Here is a 19,404-nt window from a genome sequence, read left to right as displayed (position 1 = left end):
TTTATCCATGCAGGGGCCTTTTTATTTTATTTTATTTTGTAGCACTGCATGGCTAGAATACCGCTCACGTTTTCTTCAACAACCTGCGTGTTCGTAGTCTTTAAGACTGGAAATGATCAGCACTGTGCTCAAGCGAGTCTCGCTGTCATCTAATGATGCCAGCTGAACCAAAAACAAAACCTCATCAGTAGAGTAAGACATATCAAGACTGTTGGGCATGTGTAACCATAATAATTTGAAGCAAGACAGCTGGAAACCATCGATATAATGTGCACAGTTAATTATGTTCAAACCCATAATGGTATCCATAGATAAATAAAAACAAAGCCCTGAAAAAGGAAATGAGTAAGAGCAACAAAGTACTTGTATCACTGTGTCCACTTGACAAACTGCAAGTATTTCTGTGTGGGACTAGTAGATTCACCAGCATCCCTCATCCTATGTGGCCAAGCATCACTGAGCGCCGAATGCAATGAACATTAATTGAAGTTACCAACACGTTACATGTAATACACAAGTGATTGACAAGTGATTCATTTTAAGATGAATAAAAACAAGGGTTTAGAAATGTGAAAACACAAAAAGACCAACAGCAATGAATACTTCAAGAGGTTTGATCATAACCATCACCCCTCGTATGGCCAGGTGCCACTGAACAATGTGTACATGATGAGCATGAGGGTGCCAGCAGCAGCGGCAGCAGCAGCAATGTGAGGCAAGGACCACCCTGTCACTGGCACAGCACCTCTAAACCAGCAACTTTTACACTTCATCACTACCATCACACCTCATTTGTGAGGACACCCAAGAGTGGGGGACATACAGAGAAGCTAGGAGCTAATGAAATAGGTTTGTCATAGGACATGAGAACTGACCTGGATTCTGGCACAGTTATCAATGTATGTACTGCACCACCTGCACCTTCTATGTCCTGTATAGTGATAAGGCTATTTCAAACTCATGAGAAGTGAATAAAAAGTAATTGTAACCATTCACATCATAGTTAAGACAGCTATTCTGCTACTTTCTTTTTACAACTCCTTTCATCACAGCTGGACGTTCTAGCACAACTACAACTACACTGTACCTTTCAAGACTTCTCTATAGCTATATTCCCTTTGACAAAATGATTTTACATTTAGATAACAATACTTGTGAGGTCGTAATGTGTTTTATAATTCTGATAAACTACTAGTTAAAGAAAGTTCATGTTTTAAATTACAAAATAATGTATTAACTCTTAGGTTCCCAAAAGCATGTTGGTGGGTTTAAAAGTGGCATCACCATTACGTCAACACTGCAAAGACCTAGAACCTTTACTTGTGTTTGTTTGTACCACGTCCACAAGAATAAGAATTTCTCACTAAATGAACAACTGTGTTCTAAATGAAATGATATGAGTCCAATAACTCGCTAACATTCTTCGTGGTGAGTGGCGTTTCCCGCTAATATGCTGACTGGCTGACTGACTAAGGAGTTATGGAGGGACTTTGATCTTCAGGCCAGACCCTCTTTCAGTCTTGCTGCACTCACATGCATGGAGCTACACGCTCTCATGCAAAGACGCTGACACAAACATGTATACACACTTGTGTCTATAAAAACCATAAAGTCAGACACGCCTAATAGGGAAGGGCTCACACACTTGGGTGCAAGCACACACATTTCCCGGATGTAACATACTTCCGACAAGCATTTGTTCCCCAGACTGAAGTCATCTCCACAGCGTTAACCCACAGCGCTGTTCGGAGAGAGGACAGGATGGAGATGTTTTATTGTGGAAAAGAGAGCTCGGGGCCAGCTGGTATTTGTCTGCTGAAGATCAGTGGGGATGCGGAACATGAAACATTACCGTATAGTTATCCAGTCTGGAAAATCCTCTGACCAAGTGGAATCAAATTTGGACACAAAATCATGCACACTCTTTCAATATGACTCTTTAAGTTCAAAGTCCTAATTATTGGCACCTCTGATAGATACTGTGTGGCTATCGGTAACTTGAAAGCAAGATAACGAGCAGGTCAAGCGCACTTCAAACACAAATCAAGTGCTGCGGTGTCTTTCAACATCATCACTTTCAGTCATGGCAATTTAGTTTTACAGAGATATTGAGCTGTTGTTTGGAAGCCTCGCCATAATGCGGGTGAATGAGAACCAAAGAGCGGGGAAGAATGGAAAGAGCAATTTAGAGAATTACAGAATATAGTGCCAATTCAACAGGCATGGAGAGAGTGGCCGGACAATGTTGGGCGTATTTTTTATGTCTAGGCCAGGTGTTGTCAGTCCACCTGCCAATGACACTGTGCTCCAGGGCTGCAATTAACTATTCTTTTTATCGTTAGTTAACATTCTGATAATTTTCTTAATTAATAGTATAAAAACATTTAGAAAATTTCTTGCTTTGTCCAAATCAAAGTTCACCGTATCATGGATTTGTTGTTTTGTTGATTAATGTGACTACAAAATAAGCAAATTCTCATTAGAGATGCTTGGAATGGCAATTATTTGGCATTTTTGTTTGTAAGAAATTACTTCAATGATTACCACTCTAAAATAAAAAGAGTTACGGATGACTTGTCTACAAATCAATGAATCGTTGCAGCCCCTACTCTTCCCCTCAGAGCTCAGCTTTTACTTAACTTGTTTTAACCATAGCATCAATTTTCTTAATGTATTAGGCTGAGTTTTCTTTATCTACTGCAAATTATATATTTTCCTTCTAATAAAAAAAGTAATGCATATTACAGATTACGTTTAGTAATGACATTCTGAACTTTATACAACCTAATACAGAAATACTGTGCATAAATACATTCATGTCAAAAATAAATTCATTAGAATTAGAGATTGACAATAGAGGCAGGAACACTCGGCATACCAGGGTGTCACATGAGATCCACATGATTACTAAAAATCTTAGTGAGTGCATGGTTGATTTAGGGTAATTACACTCCACACATGGAGGCCAGAATAAATGTTTGGCCAAACAGCGCAGCTGAAACAACTTCCCATCCTGAGAGGAAGCAGCCTCCCACATAGCTTGTGGACAGCTAAGAGTGGTGCAGCAATATGAAGCAAGGCCACATGTGCCACGGTTGGCTTCATACACTGTTAAAAAAAAAAAAAAAAGCTAGCTGGATACAAAGACACCTAGTAAAACATGCATATACAGAAGACACATGAATGAATGACACTCCAGCACAATAGTACAAGTCTCATACACTGCAGCTATTAAGTCTGACAGTGCGCTATTTAAACAGCTGTTGTGTAATTACACATCTCTCCCATACGATGAGCAAATAAAAAAAAAAAGGGGGGGGGTTCTGATTACTGGAGGGGAAGACGAAGCTTTGTCAGAGGAATTAAATAAATTAACAAATCCTGTGACTGTCTCTTCATCTACCCTAAACTTGGATCAATCCACCACCACGACATATTTATCCCATGGAAGAAAAAGCACCATGAATCATTGTATCTGATGTGAACTGGTGAGCCATCACTGCCCATAGTGCCCACTAGTGGGTTCATTGAGGGATTGCATGATGGAGTGGAGACAGACACATCTCCTCTGAAAGTTTGTGTCTCTGTAATGATTAACTGTAGCAACAAGTTTACGTGTATAATCATTATAGATGAACCACAATAGTAATAAAAAAAATCTCATGTTTATACTAAATTAACTACTAAATAATTACTTACTAAGTAACACAGTTATATGTATATAGACTACTTAATACAACTTGCTACTACAACATAGTTTACCATTGAAACTCAAATTTGACATTAACTGTTATACTGGACTGCTGCCTACACAGAATGTAATCACCCATAAGAGGATGGGTTCCCTGTTGAGTCCGGTTCCTCTCAAGGTTTCTTCCTGTTGCCTTCTCAGGGAGTTTTTCCTTGCCACTGTCGCCCTCGGCTTGCTCATCAGGGACAATCTGATTATTATGATTCATACACATTCACTGTTCTTGTACTGTTCTTTGGTTGTGTAAAGCTGCTTTGTGACAATGTCAATTGTAAAAAGCGCTCTACAAATAAAATTGAATTGAATTGAATTGAATTGAAATTTGGTACAATATTTAAAATTAAAATCATAAAATAATAAAAGTTATAATTAAAAACTGCATCAGTCTCCTCTCTGTATACTTCATATTTCTTTTGTGTGTATTCATTCTCTCTAGTGTGGACAGAGACTATGCCTACTCTTCAAGCAAAGGCCCGTCTTGAACGTGTAACAATAGCGACTTGGAAACTAAACGAGAGACTGGTATTGAGCCAAGAGTGAAACAGATGAGAATGATTAGATAACAGATCAAAAGCGTTTTTAGGGGCACATATTTGTTCAAGCAGCACATCGCTTTGCAGCACTAAAATGGACGTGTGCATTTTAAGCACACACGCACACACACACACACAAAAAAAAAGACAATAAAGGGCGTCCTGTTTTATTTTTGGTTTAAGCTTGAAACTGTTTTTGTCTAGGGGGAAGTGTCCTCCTGAGTTTGACCTGTAGATTGTGTCTGATTGCACACACGCATCATTATCAGCGAAGATCAACAGGTGCAATGGATAAAGAATAAAAGGCCGCTCTAGAAAGATGACACATTTTGCAACACGATTAAAGACATGCAAGAGTTTCTGATGGCCACAGATCACCTGGAGGGTTAAGTGATAGTTATCACTTACCTTTCCTCCTGTCAAATATCTCTGTAATGTAACAACAATATAAATGTTATGTCTACAGTTGCTGTCTGTTTTTTTAATGGTTAAAATCACAGCCAAAGCATGCAGTATATAAAGGTTAAGTGAACAGTTTTCACTTAGAGATATTTGAGTCTTCTTCCCTTACCACTTCTCATAGCTAAGTTCTTCACTGAGGGAATAAGCTCTCTGTACCTTATCTCACACTTACTTTGAGCATTCTTCTTAGTCTCCTTAGTTTCTAAAGCCTTATTTTTCCCCCCCTTTCCTCCTTCCATGTCACCCCCTCACTCACTGAAAGAAATCTTAGACTTCCCTTGCATCACTGTCTTTGCACTGTGCATCTGTGAGATTAGCCCACCCTGCTCTCTATCACATTCTGCTCATGTGTGTCAGTGTTTTTGTGTCTGTGTCTGCGTGTGTGAGGTCCTGCACTGACGTCTACTTCGAACTCCATCCCTTCTCAGGCTGGCCTGTGGCCTCTGAGCTCCTCATGCAGATATAAATATGGCCCGTGTGCCAATCACAACCTGACATGTGCTGAACATGTGGCGCACAATGTCAGAACAAACGCAATGGTCTCACACTCAGACAAGGCACTTACACTCTCAAATATACACACTCACCTCTGTGCACGCAGACTCAGAGCTCAGACTGCAAAAGAACAGATGTATATATGTGCACTTGCACACACACACATAAACACATAAAAATGCCCAGCAGATGAAGGTGCAACCTTCCCCCTGTGCTTAAATGGGAACCACGTGCTGGTTTTGGGTTGAAGCAGACATAGAAAAGTAAGTCCTTCCACTCATTATGTGGAATGACCCATGCTACCCTAAGGCTGAGAGGAACGCGAGGCAGTTCTTCGCTCGTCGGCCCTTTGAATGCAGTCTCCAAACCGGAGCGGTTAGCAATTAAATAAACAGAGGGGGAGATTTGTTCCCGCTGTCACTTGTGTTAGCCAAAAGGAACCTACCAGGCCAAGCATGAGTCAGTCCAAGGTACCATTAAATGGCAGGGAATCCTTTGCCCAGAGCCAAAAGAACTGGCAGCTGAAAGTGCAGACGTTCCCAACCACCAATACCACCAACACATACGCCTAATGTGCTTCCCCTGGACAATCTGCCCGCAAAAGCTCTCCAGGGAAAAATTACAGCACAGTATCAACATCAGCTTTCCGTTAAATTGTACACATACCACACACACTAGGCAATTCTCTCAAAAAAAGGACACAGCAGTGACTTGGCTGTGTAAGCAACATGCAGTCAAACCATAACATCCTCTTTTTGAGCAGGTAACCCAGTGAGGTAATACTATATATACTATATACTTTCACATATTGCATGTTAGCCAGATATGGACAATACCAAAGTTTGTCCCGGAACAGGTTATATGCCTCAGTTGTCTGCATACGATTCAAATATTATGATGAGAGACAATAAGGTGAAGCTGGATTCCCACTCTGCATTGATGATTAATTTTAATGAAAGAGCGAATGACTAAAAGTGTCTGACCACAATAGTATGTAATGTTTGTTTCCGACACTTAACAGATTAATTTTAGCAGATTAATGTATTAATGTAATAAAAAAAGAGACGTACTTAGTGTACGGCATTGTAGAAGCTGTGGCCAGAAAGTTTGCATCACTGTAGAAGCCATAAAGCCAGCTAACGCCCCCATTAATGTCCACTAAAGACAGTATTCAAAAGAAGGATTAACCATAGACATGGTAATAAGATCAAACCCTTCAAAGGACCTAATCCTAAAAGTGTTTCCAAGCGTTGTGTCATCTTCAACTTAGTGAAATCATACCTATTAGACATTTTCCCTATCCTTATTAGTGTCATTCAGGGATTATGCACAATTAATAGTTTGTGAAAAAGCATGTGACTGCCAGCATGGTGGCTCTGTGCGTCGTGTAGGATGGATGAAGCAGCGAGTGAAAAGGGAAACAACCTCGCCCAGTCTCTCCACAGGCGTGTCGGTGGACATCTGGATACGATCCGGGTTCTGCAGATGAGCCGAGCAGGCCTGACCGCACCTCAGCCCTCTCTAGGTGTCTGTCTTCGTCATACAGCACTGTGCTACAGCACCGCATGTGACAAAGAGTGCGAACGTCTGAGCATCAGAGAATGTCAAGGTTTAAAGGGTTAGGGTTAACAACAAACCTGTCCAACCTGACCTGCATTGGCACCACTAAAAGTGCTAAAACACTTGAGTCAAACAGGGCTTAAATGAGAAATGTTATCATAGGCATCTGACACTAAACACCAGCTCCCAGAAACATGCACACTCGGGATCATTTGATCCACAGAGAGTAGATACCTCTCAATGTGCTATAATATCCATTACACAAGACAGAAAATCATCCAGAAATGAGTCACCGTGAAATTCTCATCAACTTCAGTGCAATCTTCCCGAATGTAAGAACAGGAAGTGCGTTCCAATGCACCTTTATGTCTTCTGAAAGTTTCCTACCGCACCTTAATTTTCTGTCATCTAATTAGCAAAAAGACAATTTACAAACAAAATTAGATTTAATTTCACTCCTACAAATGTGTTGTTTTGCTTGTTTTGATAGAGAGCGCAAAGTTGTATTAGTCTTTGGCCTAAAGAATGGCATCAAACCTTAATTATCAAATTCGTAAATCGTCGTAAAGTCACTTTGATTGGTTACTGAGCACATCTTTTGTAAGTTAAATTTTTGATAAGCATAGTTCACAGGAGCCCAGAAGAGCTGATCTTGTTAATCTGTGGTTTACTGTGCAGCCTCACAGCCTGTGTCTCTGCACCGCTCCTCTCTACCATGGCCACACATAAGTTTCTCCCTTCCTGTAGTTTGAGAATTTTTGCCACTGGCTCTTTAATGTGGGGCCTTTCCTGCTAAAAAACTGTCACCAGCACACATTTGTTCCAGATGGATCTAGATAAATCCAAGCCATGATCCTGCTTGTAAAGCAGCCCGGAGAGCAGAAAGCATGCGGGAGAAAACCTCCTGGGCTGAAAGCAAACTCCGTGTTGGTATCTTTTTAAAATAAATGACATAAAGATGATTTTTTTAAATTCTTCTTTTTCTGTTTTTGTTATAATAACAAACATGTATGAAAAGCGAGTAAGGTCAGCCTGAAAATATAAATATATAATTTAAAGTTGTCTTTGATAATTCACTTTTGAGTATTACATTAGTATTGTTTTCTAAACAAACACACTGTATATGAGCAGCATATAGGACATATATAATATAGAATATCAACAATACCTTCTGTTAGGAAGGAGACTAATGCCTATAACATGTGGAGTTATCCTAATAATTGATGCCAGGTATGGCAGTGGGCCACTCTGTCAGAAGAACCACATAAGGAAGCATTCACACAACCTTTTTGTGTATGGCTTTTTCATGCAACCCACCACAGCGGATGCTGAGATCAGCCACTGATAATGCCACTGCAGAGATTAAACGTATTGAAAGTAAGTAAAATTGCTTAAAAAGCTGACCTCCATCAAAAACTCTAAAGAAAAAAAAACACTTCATAACAGGAGCTTAAAAAACACCTAAAATAGATTCACTAGGTTCCATCATAAGAAAGCAAAGTAAACCAAAGTCCAAGCACGTGCACTCTGATTGAGAAGAGGAACCTCAACCCACTGAGGTAAATACAAGAAGACATGACTGATGAAATATCTTCAGCTGTTTTTTTTCTTTAGTGTCCCAAAATGGTAATTTCCTTACTGTGAATAAACTGGATTATTCATCACTTGGCAGCAGCTGATGTGACCCTAGACCCCTCATGTCATTGTTAGCCCCGTCTTCCTCACAGCTCTATCGTTGTGACACCAACAGACCTTAAGACATAGATGGATGCCAAGATGGATGGATAGAGAAAAAAAAAAAAGGGCACAAGGACTCATGATTGATTGTACCCTGGTGAGGATGTCTAGCGCATGAATTTGTGAGTGGCGCTGCATCTTCACACAGTGAGCTTTTGTCGTTCAATCACAAAGCCAAGGCTGTCAGTGTCCATTGAGATTTTGTGAGACTATAATCTTCAATGATAAGTTTAAAGAAATAGCCAAATATGGGCTCTGACACTACCTAGGGAAACGGTAAAAAAAAAACAATACTGCATATCTAAACTGTAGGAGTACAGCAAAAAAAAATCTGACATCAGTTATTCTCAAAGACATTTCAAGTACAGCCACAAGTTGCCATTTTCTTATAAGAAATGAGTGAAGCTAAAGCTTGTTATGGTGTGGGTTTCTAACACTATCCCTAATTCTAAAGTCAAACACCACTCAGCCAATATGGCGGTCACACAAGATGATGTTCTCTTTCGTGGTAAATTTGACATTTCTCAGATGACAAACTCTTTAGAACGTCACTCCATGACTCTCCGCGTTGCCGTGCCATCTGGAAAACCCATACTTTTCAAACTTACTCTTTCTCAAACAGAGGGAATCAAACAAACAATAAATCAATCTACAGCTATAACCACACTGACTTTCTGTCGAGTGCTATCATTAGTAGGGTTTATTTGCTCACCGAACTGTTTCTAAAGTCAGAAGCAAGCAGAGAGCTGGGTTCTCGGGGCGCAACAGCTGATGTCACTTTGCTGCAGCAGGACGTGCCTCTCGCGTCTCACTCTTCTGTTTATTTGGAAGTCATTATGGCTGCCCAACTTGGGCCTTGTTGATGTAAAATCAAATCAGTGATCCAATTATTAGCCAGAAATAACGTCCACAAAAGGCGCAAAGTCAATTCTGATTTTTAGAGGCTGTTTACAAGTAGACAGGACACCGGGAATGTAACACACACTTTCCTTAAAGAATACTTATGCTGGGGGTTTCAAAACACTCTACTCCCATTACCAAAAGGTGACAAACTGAGTCAATGTCACAGTTATCTATTAAAGGGTCCATGAACGGCACCTTAAATCCCTAAATGGGAACACACAAATGACTCTATACTACCTCACCATTATGAATACAGTAGAAGCAGAAAGCATACTTAGCTTCTTTTCATAATAGAAACTTCCATTAGGAGTGTCAGGGCAGAAGTAAAAATCATAAATACATATACACTCCCCTCCAAAAGTATTGGAAAAAAGACGCTAGTTCCTTTATTTTTGCTGTAGACAGAAAAGGTTTGGGTTTGACATCAAAAGATATTTCCAGGTGTTTACGTCCGATTGCTTATATGGGTTAAAATAGAGGCATTAAACTCAAGTCCGGAAAGTACTTACTTTCCAATTTACAATTACTATTGTGTCATGATAAAACCTAAAAAAAAACATTTTCTTATATCCATTTTTTCAGACAGACAAATGAAGTGAAATATACACAGACCTGTGGCAGTGTAGGAAACTGGATTCAAATCCAGGTCCTACTTACTAGCTGTAAGGAAACAGTTCTAACCACCATATCACCATGCTGCCCAGTTTTTCTCCAATACCAAATGCAGTATATAACTACCAAAGATAGGAGCAATACCAAGCAGTCCAAAGTATTATCATCAAACAAAGGAAAAACAGGACAGGTCAGGACGAGAAGGTCAACATATGCAATAAATGAAAGTGACTGAATTGCTTGTGGGGAGATCTTAGGAGTAGATTTGCTGAAGTGTGAAACTCCCACTCCACCAATATACTTAAAACTGATTTAATCTGTCACTATGTGTAAGTGAGTGAGTTGTACATCACATTCATTCCAGTCACACCTATTGTATAGTGAGATACGTACAAAAGCAAATTCCAGACAGGAGCTTTTACAATATATGGCATATGTCACAGCAGCAATATGTCAGCATCACTCAAATCCAATTCAGAAGAACCCCCTAAACGTTTGACAAAAGAAAGAGCACCTAACTGTTGCCAATAGGAGCAGTTTAATGAGGTATCCACTGGGAAACTACTGCTGATGCAAGCCATTCCAGTTGGTATGTGTGTGACTATTCTCTGGAACATTTAATGTGGAAATGAAAATATATAAATCTTTAGTATTATGTGAGAAATATGAAAAACCTGATGACAGCACATCCTTAACTAATTTTAACACACTAACAATCATGATTGAATTTCAGTTTTTGTTATGACTGGCAGCTAAGATGGGAAAACCTTCAATATGCAAGAGATGAATGTTACGTGCCATAAAACTGAGACTGACTGAAATTGAAAATAATCAGTCTTCTCGCTCATTTCGGTCCGTTTCGATGCAGTTGAAGCTGAGTGAGGAACAGCTTATGGTTTTGGGTTCATCACGAAACCTTTGAAAAAGGGTCATCTTCCTTGCTGACCTCAGCCGGAACTGTTTCTCTAAAAGGAAATGACTGCAACCTCCACTGCACTTGGGTCATGAGTTACACTTGAGCAGCCAAACTACAAAGAGCTTAATCTATTTATAGGAAAACACTGTTACAGCACAGTGATCAGGGGGAAAAGGAACCCTACAAGATGGAAAGACAGTCAGACGCCAAGGTTACGCGCCAACTGTCAAGATCAACAAGGAGCCTGGCTTTTTCCCCCTGCTTCTCAACTAAAATCCATTTTTCTCTGCCTCCGCGAAAAACATTAAACTATCCTCTTACTTTTTATATTGTCGATTTTGACATTTAATACAAGTAAGAAATACAGCACCTACAAAGTTGTCTCAAGCAATAATCCAAGTAATTTAAGTACAAATCTAGAAAGAAAAACATTCCAGTAATTTTTATTTTTGTGTGGAGAAAACGTTCGCTCTCCGAGCCCTGAAGTCTGGGTCTTTAGGTTGGCATGCCCTGAAGACAGAACGGAAAACACTGTCTTCATGAACATATTGGCTAATAGAGGGAAATGGGGGGGATAAAAAGTTTTGAAAATAGGGGAACGGAGAACATGGAGCGCAATGGGAGCTAAAGGGGCAGCATAAGACCCACAAAAGGAAAGTAAAACTCGGAACTCTAGTAGGTGAATAGCTAGCTCGTGTCAGCAGGCTTTATGAATTTGAGGTTTGGCTGCAAACTGTGGGAAGACAGTCGAGCATCTAGAGGAGTGGTCCATGAAGAGGTTAGCTTTCTTAACTTCTCTTAACCCGTCTGCATGACCGAAGGGGGTAGTCACAATGCACGCACAGTGGTTTTCTTCTTTAAGAATCAGCAGACAGTATATAAAGATATATACTGTTACGATATTTTACATTAAGCTGTTACCATTAAAGGTAGGGGACTGTGTGAGGGCTTCTACGCATTTCTGCGGTTTCAGTCTGAACACGTGAAGCCAATTACAATATCCACAGGTGGCGAAGATGTGTTCGACCATAAACGCAATGAAAAGTTGAGTTCTTTTCAAATCTACCTTTAAGTCATGTTGGGTCAAAAAAACAGGAGAAGTGACAAGCAGGCGTTTCCAGGGCCAAAAATCATTTGCCTTCTCGCTTACTTGAAGTGAAACTGGTGTAATTCTCAGTTACGGCTCTCCCATCACCCATTCAGGTTCATATTATTGGAAACACTGACATCAAGCTGAAAAAACACGCCAGCCGGAGCATTAGAGCAACAATCCGTCTCTAGTTCAATGTGGTAACAGGAGAGCAGGCTAAAACAATCATCTTTCCTTTCCTTCTTTTCCCTTGTCCCATTGGTGTCAACCAAAACCAGCCAAACATCTGCCATTCCGTCTCGGCAGAGGGGAAGGTCGTTCGTTTCCAAGCCGAGATCGCTCAGTTATACAACATTTGGACTTGTTTGGGTACAAATGCTCAGACAGGATATTACAGGAAAGCACAACGCCTTCTTTTCCCAACTGAAAGCTCGTCATCAGGGCAGAAACGGACAATAAGTAATGTATGATGCAAATCCAGATTAGGCTACAGGTCAAATAGGCAATCCACAAAAATGTAGAATACTCTTTCTATCAGAGTATCTATCTATCTAGAAATCTTCAGTGCAGAGTTACTGCTTTTTAACGTGTGATAAAGACACCAGTCGCCCAATCACAGCATCACTTTGCCTCACTACATTCAACTGTTCCCTCTCCTCTTTTATCAACCAGCTGTTTTTGAACTGAAAAAATACACTGTTTCCCCGATTGTCAGAAGGAAAGCTGACAGACAAATTAACTAAAATAAAAAAAAAAAACAACACACACATCCTCTCTGTAAGGTACATCTCTCGTGCCCTGACCTATTGAATGCTACAGTCTTCGGAGAGCAATGCATTAAAGGATCTAATTGTTCGGTGGTTGACAGATGATCGTCCCAATGTCTTAGGTCTCAAGTACCAGTCTGAGCCGAAAAATCGCCTGAAGCGGTGCACTCCATTCTGTATAGTGCATTTTAGCTGTGAGGGAAGCTATTTATGGATTGATAACAGGCATTTTGCCAGATAATAACTCAAAAACACCATTAGCCTTGAGCATATCTGATTGCAGAAAACATAACCCTTACAGTTCAGGTAGGAAGGCTGGGTAGCAATTCGAAGGTGAGGTCACCTACAATGGCAGTTGGGTGGCACGTGTGCATGTGTGGATACTAACTACAACACGTCAGTGTTGTGATGTGAAGAATTATCGCTGCCCGACAAGTTACATGAGGCATGTCATTCCATTGCAGAACAAGTATGTCTGCTTTCACACTTCAGTGTGTAATGTGTATGGAATTTTTTTTGACAATTAAGTACAGACACACATGCACATTCAACTTTACCATTATGTTCATCCAGCTCATTGCCAATGTCTTGGCCCATTATCTTCTGTCGGCTGATGACAGCTGCTAGGGCTTCCAAGCCTGCATCCTGGGCTGAGAGAAAAGAGGTAAGAAATGTTAAATATTATAAAGGGGGCAGAGAAAGACAGAGCCAATATCATGCAAAACTGTAAAAAAATAAAATTAAATCTATCAACAGTGTTATTTGGACAAGAATCAACTTTACATTTAGCAGCGGGGTTCGATAAACAAATAATGCTGCATTCTTTTTTTAATATGTCAGCTCAAGAATAGCACAGCGACAGTTTTCTGTACGGGCGAAATAATGAGGCAACCGTTTGCGAAATAAAAAGACAGACTGTTGGGGTCCAGCTCAGCTCACAGTGCCGTATGTGAGTCATTCAGTACTTTACCCCACTCAGCCTTATTCCTGTTATTATAACTGTGGCTTGCCAAGGTGAAGACGAAAACAAATGTAGGAGAGGAGAGGAGAGGAGAGGAGAGGAGAGGAGAGGAGAGGAGAGGAGAGGAGGGAAGGGAAGCTCTCTGAGTTTCCAAGTTTGACACATTCTGTACCACAAGAATTTTTTTATGACCACAGGTTGGGGCATACACCATTACCCAACTCCACCAGGAATCTCACAGGGGACTAGAAACTTCCATGTGGTTTGGTTTTACTGTCTTAACAGGAATCTCTGATCCCAAAACTGACAATAACCAGAGCTGTAATGGAGACACAGCAACGAAGTGTGACATTGAGTCCGTTTTTTGGGTGTTTCTTTTTTTTAAATATTATCCCAGTGATGCCTGATATTGTAAGGTAAATGCAGTGGATGGTGTCCACTCTCACTTTGAGTCTTAATACTTTTATTATAAAGAAACAAAACTGCACCGTTGATTTCAGACAAGCAGAATATCTCTCATTAATCACTTATTACCTTCAATGATTTGTTGCTGCTGCTGTTTGATCTCTCCAAAGGTCAGCCCTCTAGTCTCCTCCGACTCATTGACCAGCCAGGGGTTGGTTGACATGCCTCCACTCGCTCCTCCAGCCATCAACTTTGACCTGTGAAACGTCATCATCATAAAATAATTAAATAAATAAAAAGGGTTATGGAGACCATGAAATATTTCTATCCAAAAAGCAGAACAACCACTTAAGTACCAAAAGCAAATCAGCCAACAGTACAGTTTAAATGAAAGGAGATTTCAAAAGCACCCTTCAATCACTATTTCAACCCATAGGTCTAAAGCACTCCTCGTGCATGCAGTGAGCTTAAGTAATGTAAGTAAACACAGGCAATATGCCTGGTTCGGGATAAAAGTACCATACACATCTGTACAGGGCATGTTCCCATTTTTTTTTTTTTTTTTTTTTAACTCTACTCTTTAAAACATTTTATGACAACAAAACCCTTCAGATCCCAGAAGAAAATGTGTATTTACTCATTTTGTCTTTTAAGTTTTTTTGAATGATTGAGAAATACCAGCTTAGCCAGCGGAGTGTGTAAACAGTGCGTGTTAATCTGTCACAGGACCATAGACTGCTGGGGAGGTTTTTCTCTGACAAAAGTGACAGACCAGAGAACGCTCTGCTCTGTACTGTGCTGTGCTAAATACTGCTGTGCGGTTTAAAAGCTATTCTTCTGTTAATAGCTTAAAGCTGTGCCACCCTCCTGGGCTTTTTTGCAGTGACAGATTCAGGGTCTTTGCATGAGGCTGGATTTTGCCATGTCTGCCAAGAGCATGTCGTCGTAGTCCTGGAAAAATTACCTAAGCCACAAATAAGGATATCATGAAATATTAATACCATAATACCAAAGTGTTTGCTGTCATGTTGATGTCCAGTTAGCACAATTCCATTTATCATTCGTAAATTCAAACAAATGGTTTCAAATTTAAAAGTAAAAGTTATTTTGATTCATCCCTTTTTTCAACCATCATTCATTTATGTCCTAGTCTGACAACTACCATCAGAAGAGTAGGGGATCCAAAGCAGTCTGACATGTGTGATTGAGACTGTGTGCCAGCTCTCCATCCAGGCCTGAGCACCCAGATCCTGACTGAGTGACTCAGACAGGCGAGATTTTACTAATTACAACTATTTCCAGGGCAATCTAACACAAAGGAAAGGTTAGGAAAGGTGGGTCCATGGGGCAACAGGGTGAACTGAGCCTTCAAATCTAGGCACCAGGTACTTCTTCACTTAGTCTGAAATATATTTTTTGATGGATAGTTCCCTCTGCAACCACAACCCATTCCTTCTAACCAAGGATCTCCCAAAAAAAAAAAGAGTGGCTTAGATTATTCAAGCATGGCCAATCTACCCCACATTCTGTCCTCTGAGACCACACAGTAGGAATGGGTCCTACCCACAACTCCAAATTACCCACCACAGATCACTATTAAATTAAGTTTTAAGGTTTTACTGTGCGAATTAAAAACCATGCGACCTCATGATTACAGTTTGCTGAGCTAATGTATTAGCAAATTTCATGTGAGACTTTTTTTTTTTGTTGCTGAGCCTTTCATGTAATTGGGTGTGTGGTCTATAAAAGGATGAAAGTCTGTATAAAGCACTGCTAAGTAGATCAACTTCAAAACCAAAACTTGTGAAAGATATCAGAAAAAGGCAGCCTCATATCAAGATGTGGACCAAAATGTGCTGTAATGAAGCAGTGACACTTTGTTCTACTGTCAAGTCAGCCTACTGTCCTGTGCATAGGTGAACCATTAAAAAACCCAAACATTTATAAAACACACGAGAAGCTAGAGGAAGTTAACATGACACCGGTTCCCCTTCCTGTCCAAACAAATATCACCTGGTTGGCACTAGGCTGAATCTTACACAAAATAATGACTGTCTGCTGCCAGAGGTTTGTCAAAGCTGCAACGCTGACAGGACTTCGGATGATGAAGAGGATATCCGCCGTGGCATCCAGCTCTTTGATTACCTCCACTGGTACTAGAATAACTGCTCATTCAAGAGTTATAAACCGTAAAGTTATTCTTTCTGAGACGCACATACACAGTTGTACATTCACATGAATGAATTTGTGTGTGTGTGTGTATATGTGTGTGTGTGTCCATTCAGGAAGTGCCAAATGGGTGATCAACAGTGCAAAGCGAGCAAATCTCTTAATGAAGAAGAATTAGCTCTTCAGTAAAGCCCCCAGTTAAAATGGCAGACAGAGAGACTTCCTTCCAAGTGATAGCACAGAAAAAGGTCATACCAGATGTACAAAGACTTTCACTTAAAGTTAGTCACTGGTGACATATCATCAAAGCAGAGAATAGAGCCTCTGACCTCTGTGGCCAAGACAGACATGAGATTGACTATTCATTATTTTTAATTGGGCAACCAGGGATAGATATTAGTAAATATAAATGACAGGATTATCACAAAATGATAAGTGGCATGTTCCAAAGAGCTGACGTTGACCAACAGTGACACATCTTGAGAAACTTAAGCAACTATTTGTCTTAGACTTTTTTTTTTTGTTTTTGGAAAGTGCTTCACATGTGGACTTTTTCAGGCGAGTGTTTTGCAATTCATTGACTCTACATTCATATGAAGATGATGTACAGGGGGTACAAGCAAGGAGACAAGTGAACTTACATTACTATTACTACATCATAGATAATGTAGTAATAGCAGAATTCCACTCTTGACCAGTATAAAACGCATTGTGTTTCTTAACTTTTCCTCTCATTCAGGATAAAACAACTTGCCTGGAGGGTTCTGGCTCTGTGATGTCTCCCTTGAAGCTGGCATTGAGCTGCGTCTCTCTGGTAAGAAGGTCATCAATGAGGTTCTGCCTCCTATCAGCTTCTGACTGCATCCTGATTTGGTCCCATTAAGGTCACGCAAAATGTCAACATTACTTTACCATTACCATTTTGAATGATAGATAGATGATGTTGCTGAGACTGACACTTCTTGTTGGCTTAGTTAAGACTTAACCAATAAAGATAAAAACCTTTCTAATGGGAAACACTTCCCCACTTAGGGCAGACCTTTTTGAAGCACTCTGATGCCCTCTATAGGTACACAGCTTTTAATGCAAGCAAATTAAACCCTCAAGTGGGAAATGTAATCTCAGTCTCATGACTTCAATGTGTCAGAAGAAAGGATACAGGCGCCGAGATGATGAAGCGCGCAATAAATCCTCTTTGAGCTGGGCAATATTCTGTTTCAGCTTCTGAAGTGATGCCCGTAGTGTCATGTTAATCTGAAAAGACAGAAGACATTCACAACAGATAAAAATATTAAAACTACTGAGAAAACTATTTCAGGAATTATTTGGGACGAGTGCCTCTCTCTTTGCACGTGTAACACTTCAGTACCTTTGCAGGGTTCCCCCCTGTTCTCTGCTGCCTGTTCCGTTCATGGATGTTTTCTGCTATTTCCTGCGCCAAGCGGCAAGTAGCATCATAATTCTGCAACCTATACATCAATGAACAGCATAAGAGGTGTCATGTAAAAGGAGCCATCTTTACCGACTCATCACAAACAGCACAGATCAATTATGGAGCAAATTACAGAAAATCTTTTTAGGTTTGGTGTTCAATATGATAATTAAACCAAAAAACTGAATGACTAATTTGTGGATTAATACAGGGTGAAGACGACTGACTGTATGTGTTTCTTATTGTGGTGCAACCTATACAAATATTCAATAACTATTAGCTAGTTTGGCTTTAGTGTTCAATATCCAGACTGACAGAAGAGACTAAATATATATGTTTGGTCGTTACTGATGGTGAAGTTTATTGTTGTTAAGTACTTTACGTATCGGTAAATAAATTAACCTTCAGGAATACACCCGACAACCCTAAAAGCTTGAGCTCCATCGTGTTAGGATTTAGTTCACCGCTCATATACATGTAGTGGGATGTTTGTGTTTAGCTGGTCACACTCCAACATCATGTGATGGATTCTTCGTTCGCCTTTTTCCTCTTTCGGATCTGATAACGTCATGTAACGAAGTTCTTGTTTTAACAGCAGCTTTAATGTGCCTTTGTTCACGATCGCCACACTAACACATAAAGAGAAGATTTTGTACGTGCGTATTTAAGTTGTTGTATTTTGGCTAAGAGAGGAGCTAGATGCCACTTTAGCTAGCTGGACGCACAAACAGTAGCTATGATAGTTGTAACATCGCTTATAATAGTTAATGATACAGCTGAGCCCAGTTATTCTATCTTTCAACGTCATTACTTACCAGGGATCCTGAGACATTATGAGAACATTTAACTATGAAGACAAAATTAACTTATTTAGTACCATCCGGCAGTAATCACCAGGAAACAGCTTCTTGTTTGGGTGTGACGTCACTACGGCGCACTGCGAGGTACCATTTGATCCGGAGTCGCGTTTTATTTATATAAATACAAAAATAATGTAAAAGGGCTTTTTCGTGAAAAGTTAGATTTCAACATTTGCCTATTTCTTTTTTGTATTATTTCCTAAAATGTATGTGACTTTTACTCCTGTAAAAGTCTACTCCTGTAAACTGCTTTTAAAGATTAGTATTAAAAGTAGCATGCCAACATCCTCATGCCTCATCCCATGCAAACACTACAATCATCTCCACAGAGTGACTTGAATTTCATTTAAATTGTGTATAGAGTAGCCTGGAATATAGACTTTTTGGCCACCACACAAAATAATCCACTCCCCAGTCCACCATCCACATCGACCTCAATAATAAACATTTTTTCTGCCATTTTTAACAAAACTTGAGAAGTTATAACCTGCTGTATTGATGTCTGCACTAGATAGGGTATACCTAATAAAGTGGCCCCTGAGTGGAGTGTATGTGTTTGTATTTATCTTTTATTTCTGGCAAAATACACACAACAGAAATTCAGCACAAAGTTAGATTGACCTTATCATCATGGAAACTGGCATGGGGGAATGACAGCATGCCGTCTTCACCTACTGGCCTAATAATTGTTGTTTAACTACACGTGGAGCCCACATGTAGGTGATTCAGGTTTTATGTTTCATTACCAAAC

At 40.0% G+C, this 19,404-nt stretch overlaps 1 protein-coding gene across 2 annotated transcripts in view; it reads right to left on the bottom strand.

The window, feature by feature from the left end:
• The window catches only part of stx8 (syntaxin 8), a 32,597-nt gene extending 13,872 nt beyond the window's left edge, over positions 1 to 18,725 (bottom strand). The window contains exons 1-6 of one of the 2 annotated variants that reach the window (XM_026359731.1): positions 18,609 to 18,725; positions 17,731 to 17,830; positions 17,521 to 17,615; positions 17,116 to 17,226; positions 14,322 to 14,449; positions 13,384 to 13,476 (exon numbers count right to left, since the gene is read on the bottom strand). In XM_026359731.1, the coding sequence (XP_026215516.1) occupies positions 13,384 to 13,476; positions 14,322 to 14,449; positions 17,116 to 17,226; positions 17,521 to 17,615; positions 17,731 to 17,830; positions 18,609 to 18,625 (544 nt within the window). In that variant the 5' untranslated portion in view covers positions 18,626 to 18,725. The remainder of the gene's footprint in view (positions 1 to 13,383; positions 13,477 to 14,321; positions 14,450 to 17,115; positions 17,227 to 17,520; positions 17,616 to 17,730; positions 17,831 to 18,608) is intronic. The other variant, XM_026359732.1, reaches the window with a different exon arrangement.
• Positions 18,726 to 19,404: the final 679 nt, after the last annotated feature.

Source organism: Anabas testudineus, chromosome 1 (assembly GCF_900324465.2).
Source record: "Anabas testudineus chromosome 1, fAnaTes1.2, whole genome shotgun sequence".
Taxonomy (NCBI): Eukaryota; Metazoa; Chordata; class Actinopteri; order Anabantiformes; family Anabantidae; genus Anabas; species Anabas testudineus.
The sequence above is the reverse complement of the archived record's forward strand: the minus strand, read 5'-3'. Positions and strand labels throughout refer to the sequence as shown.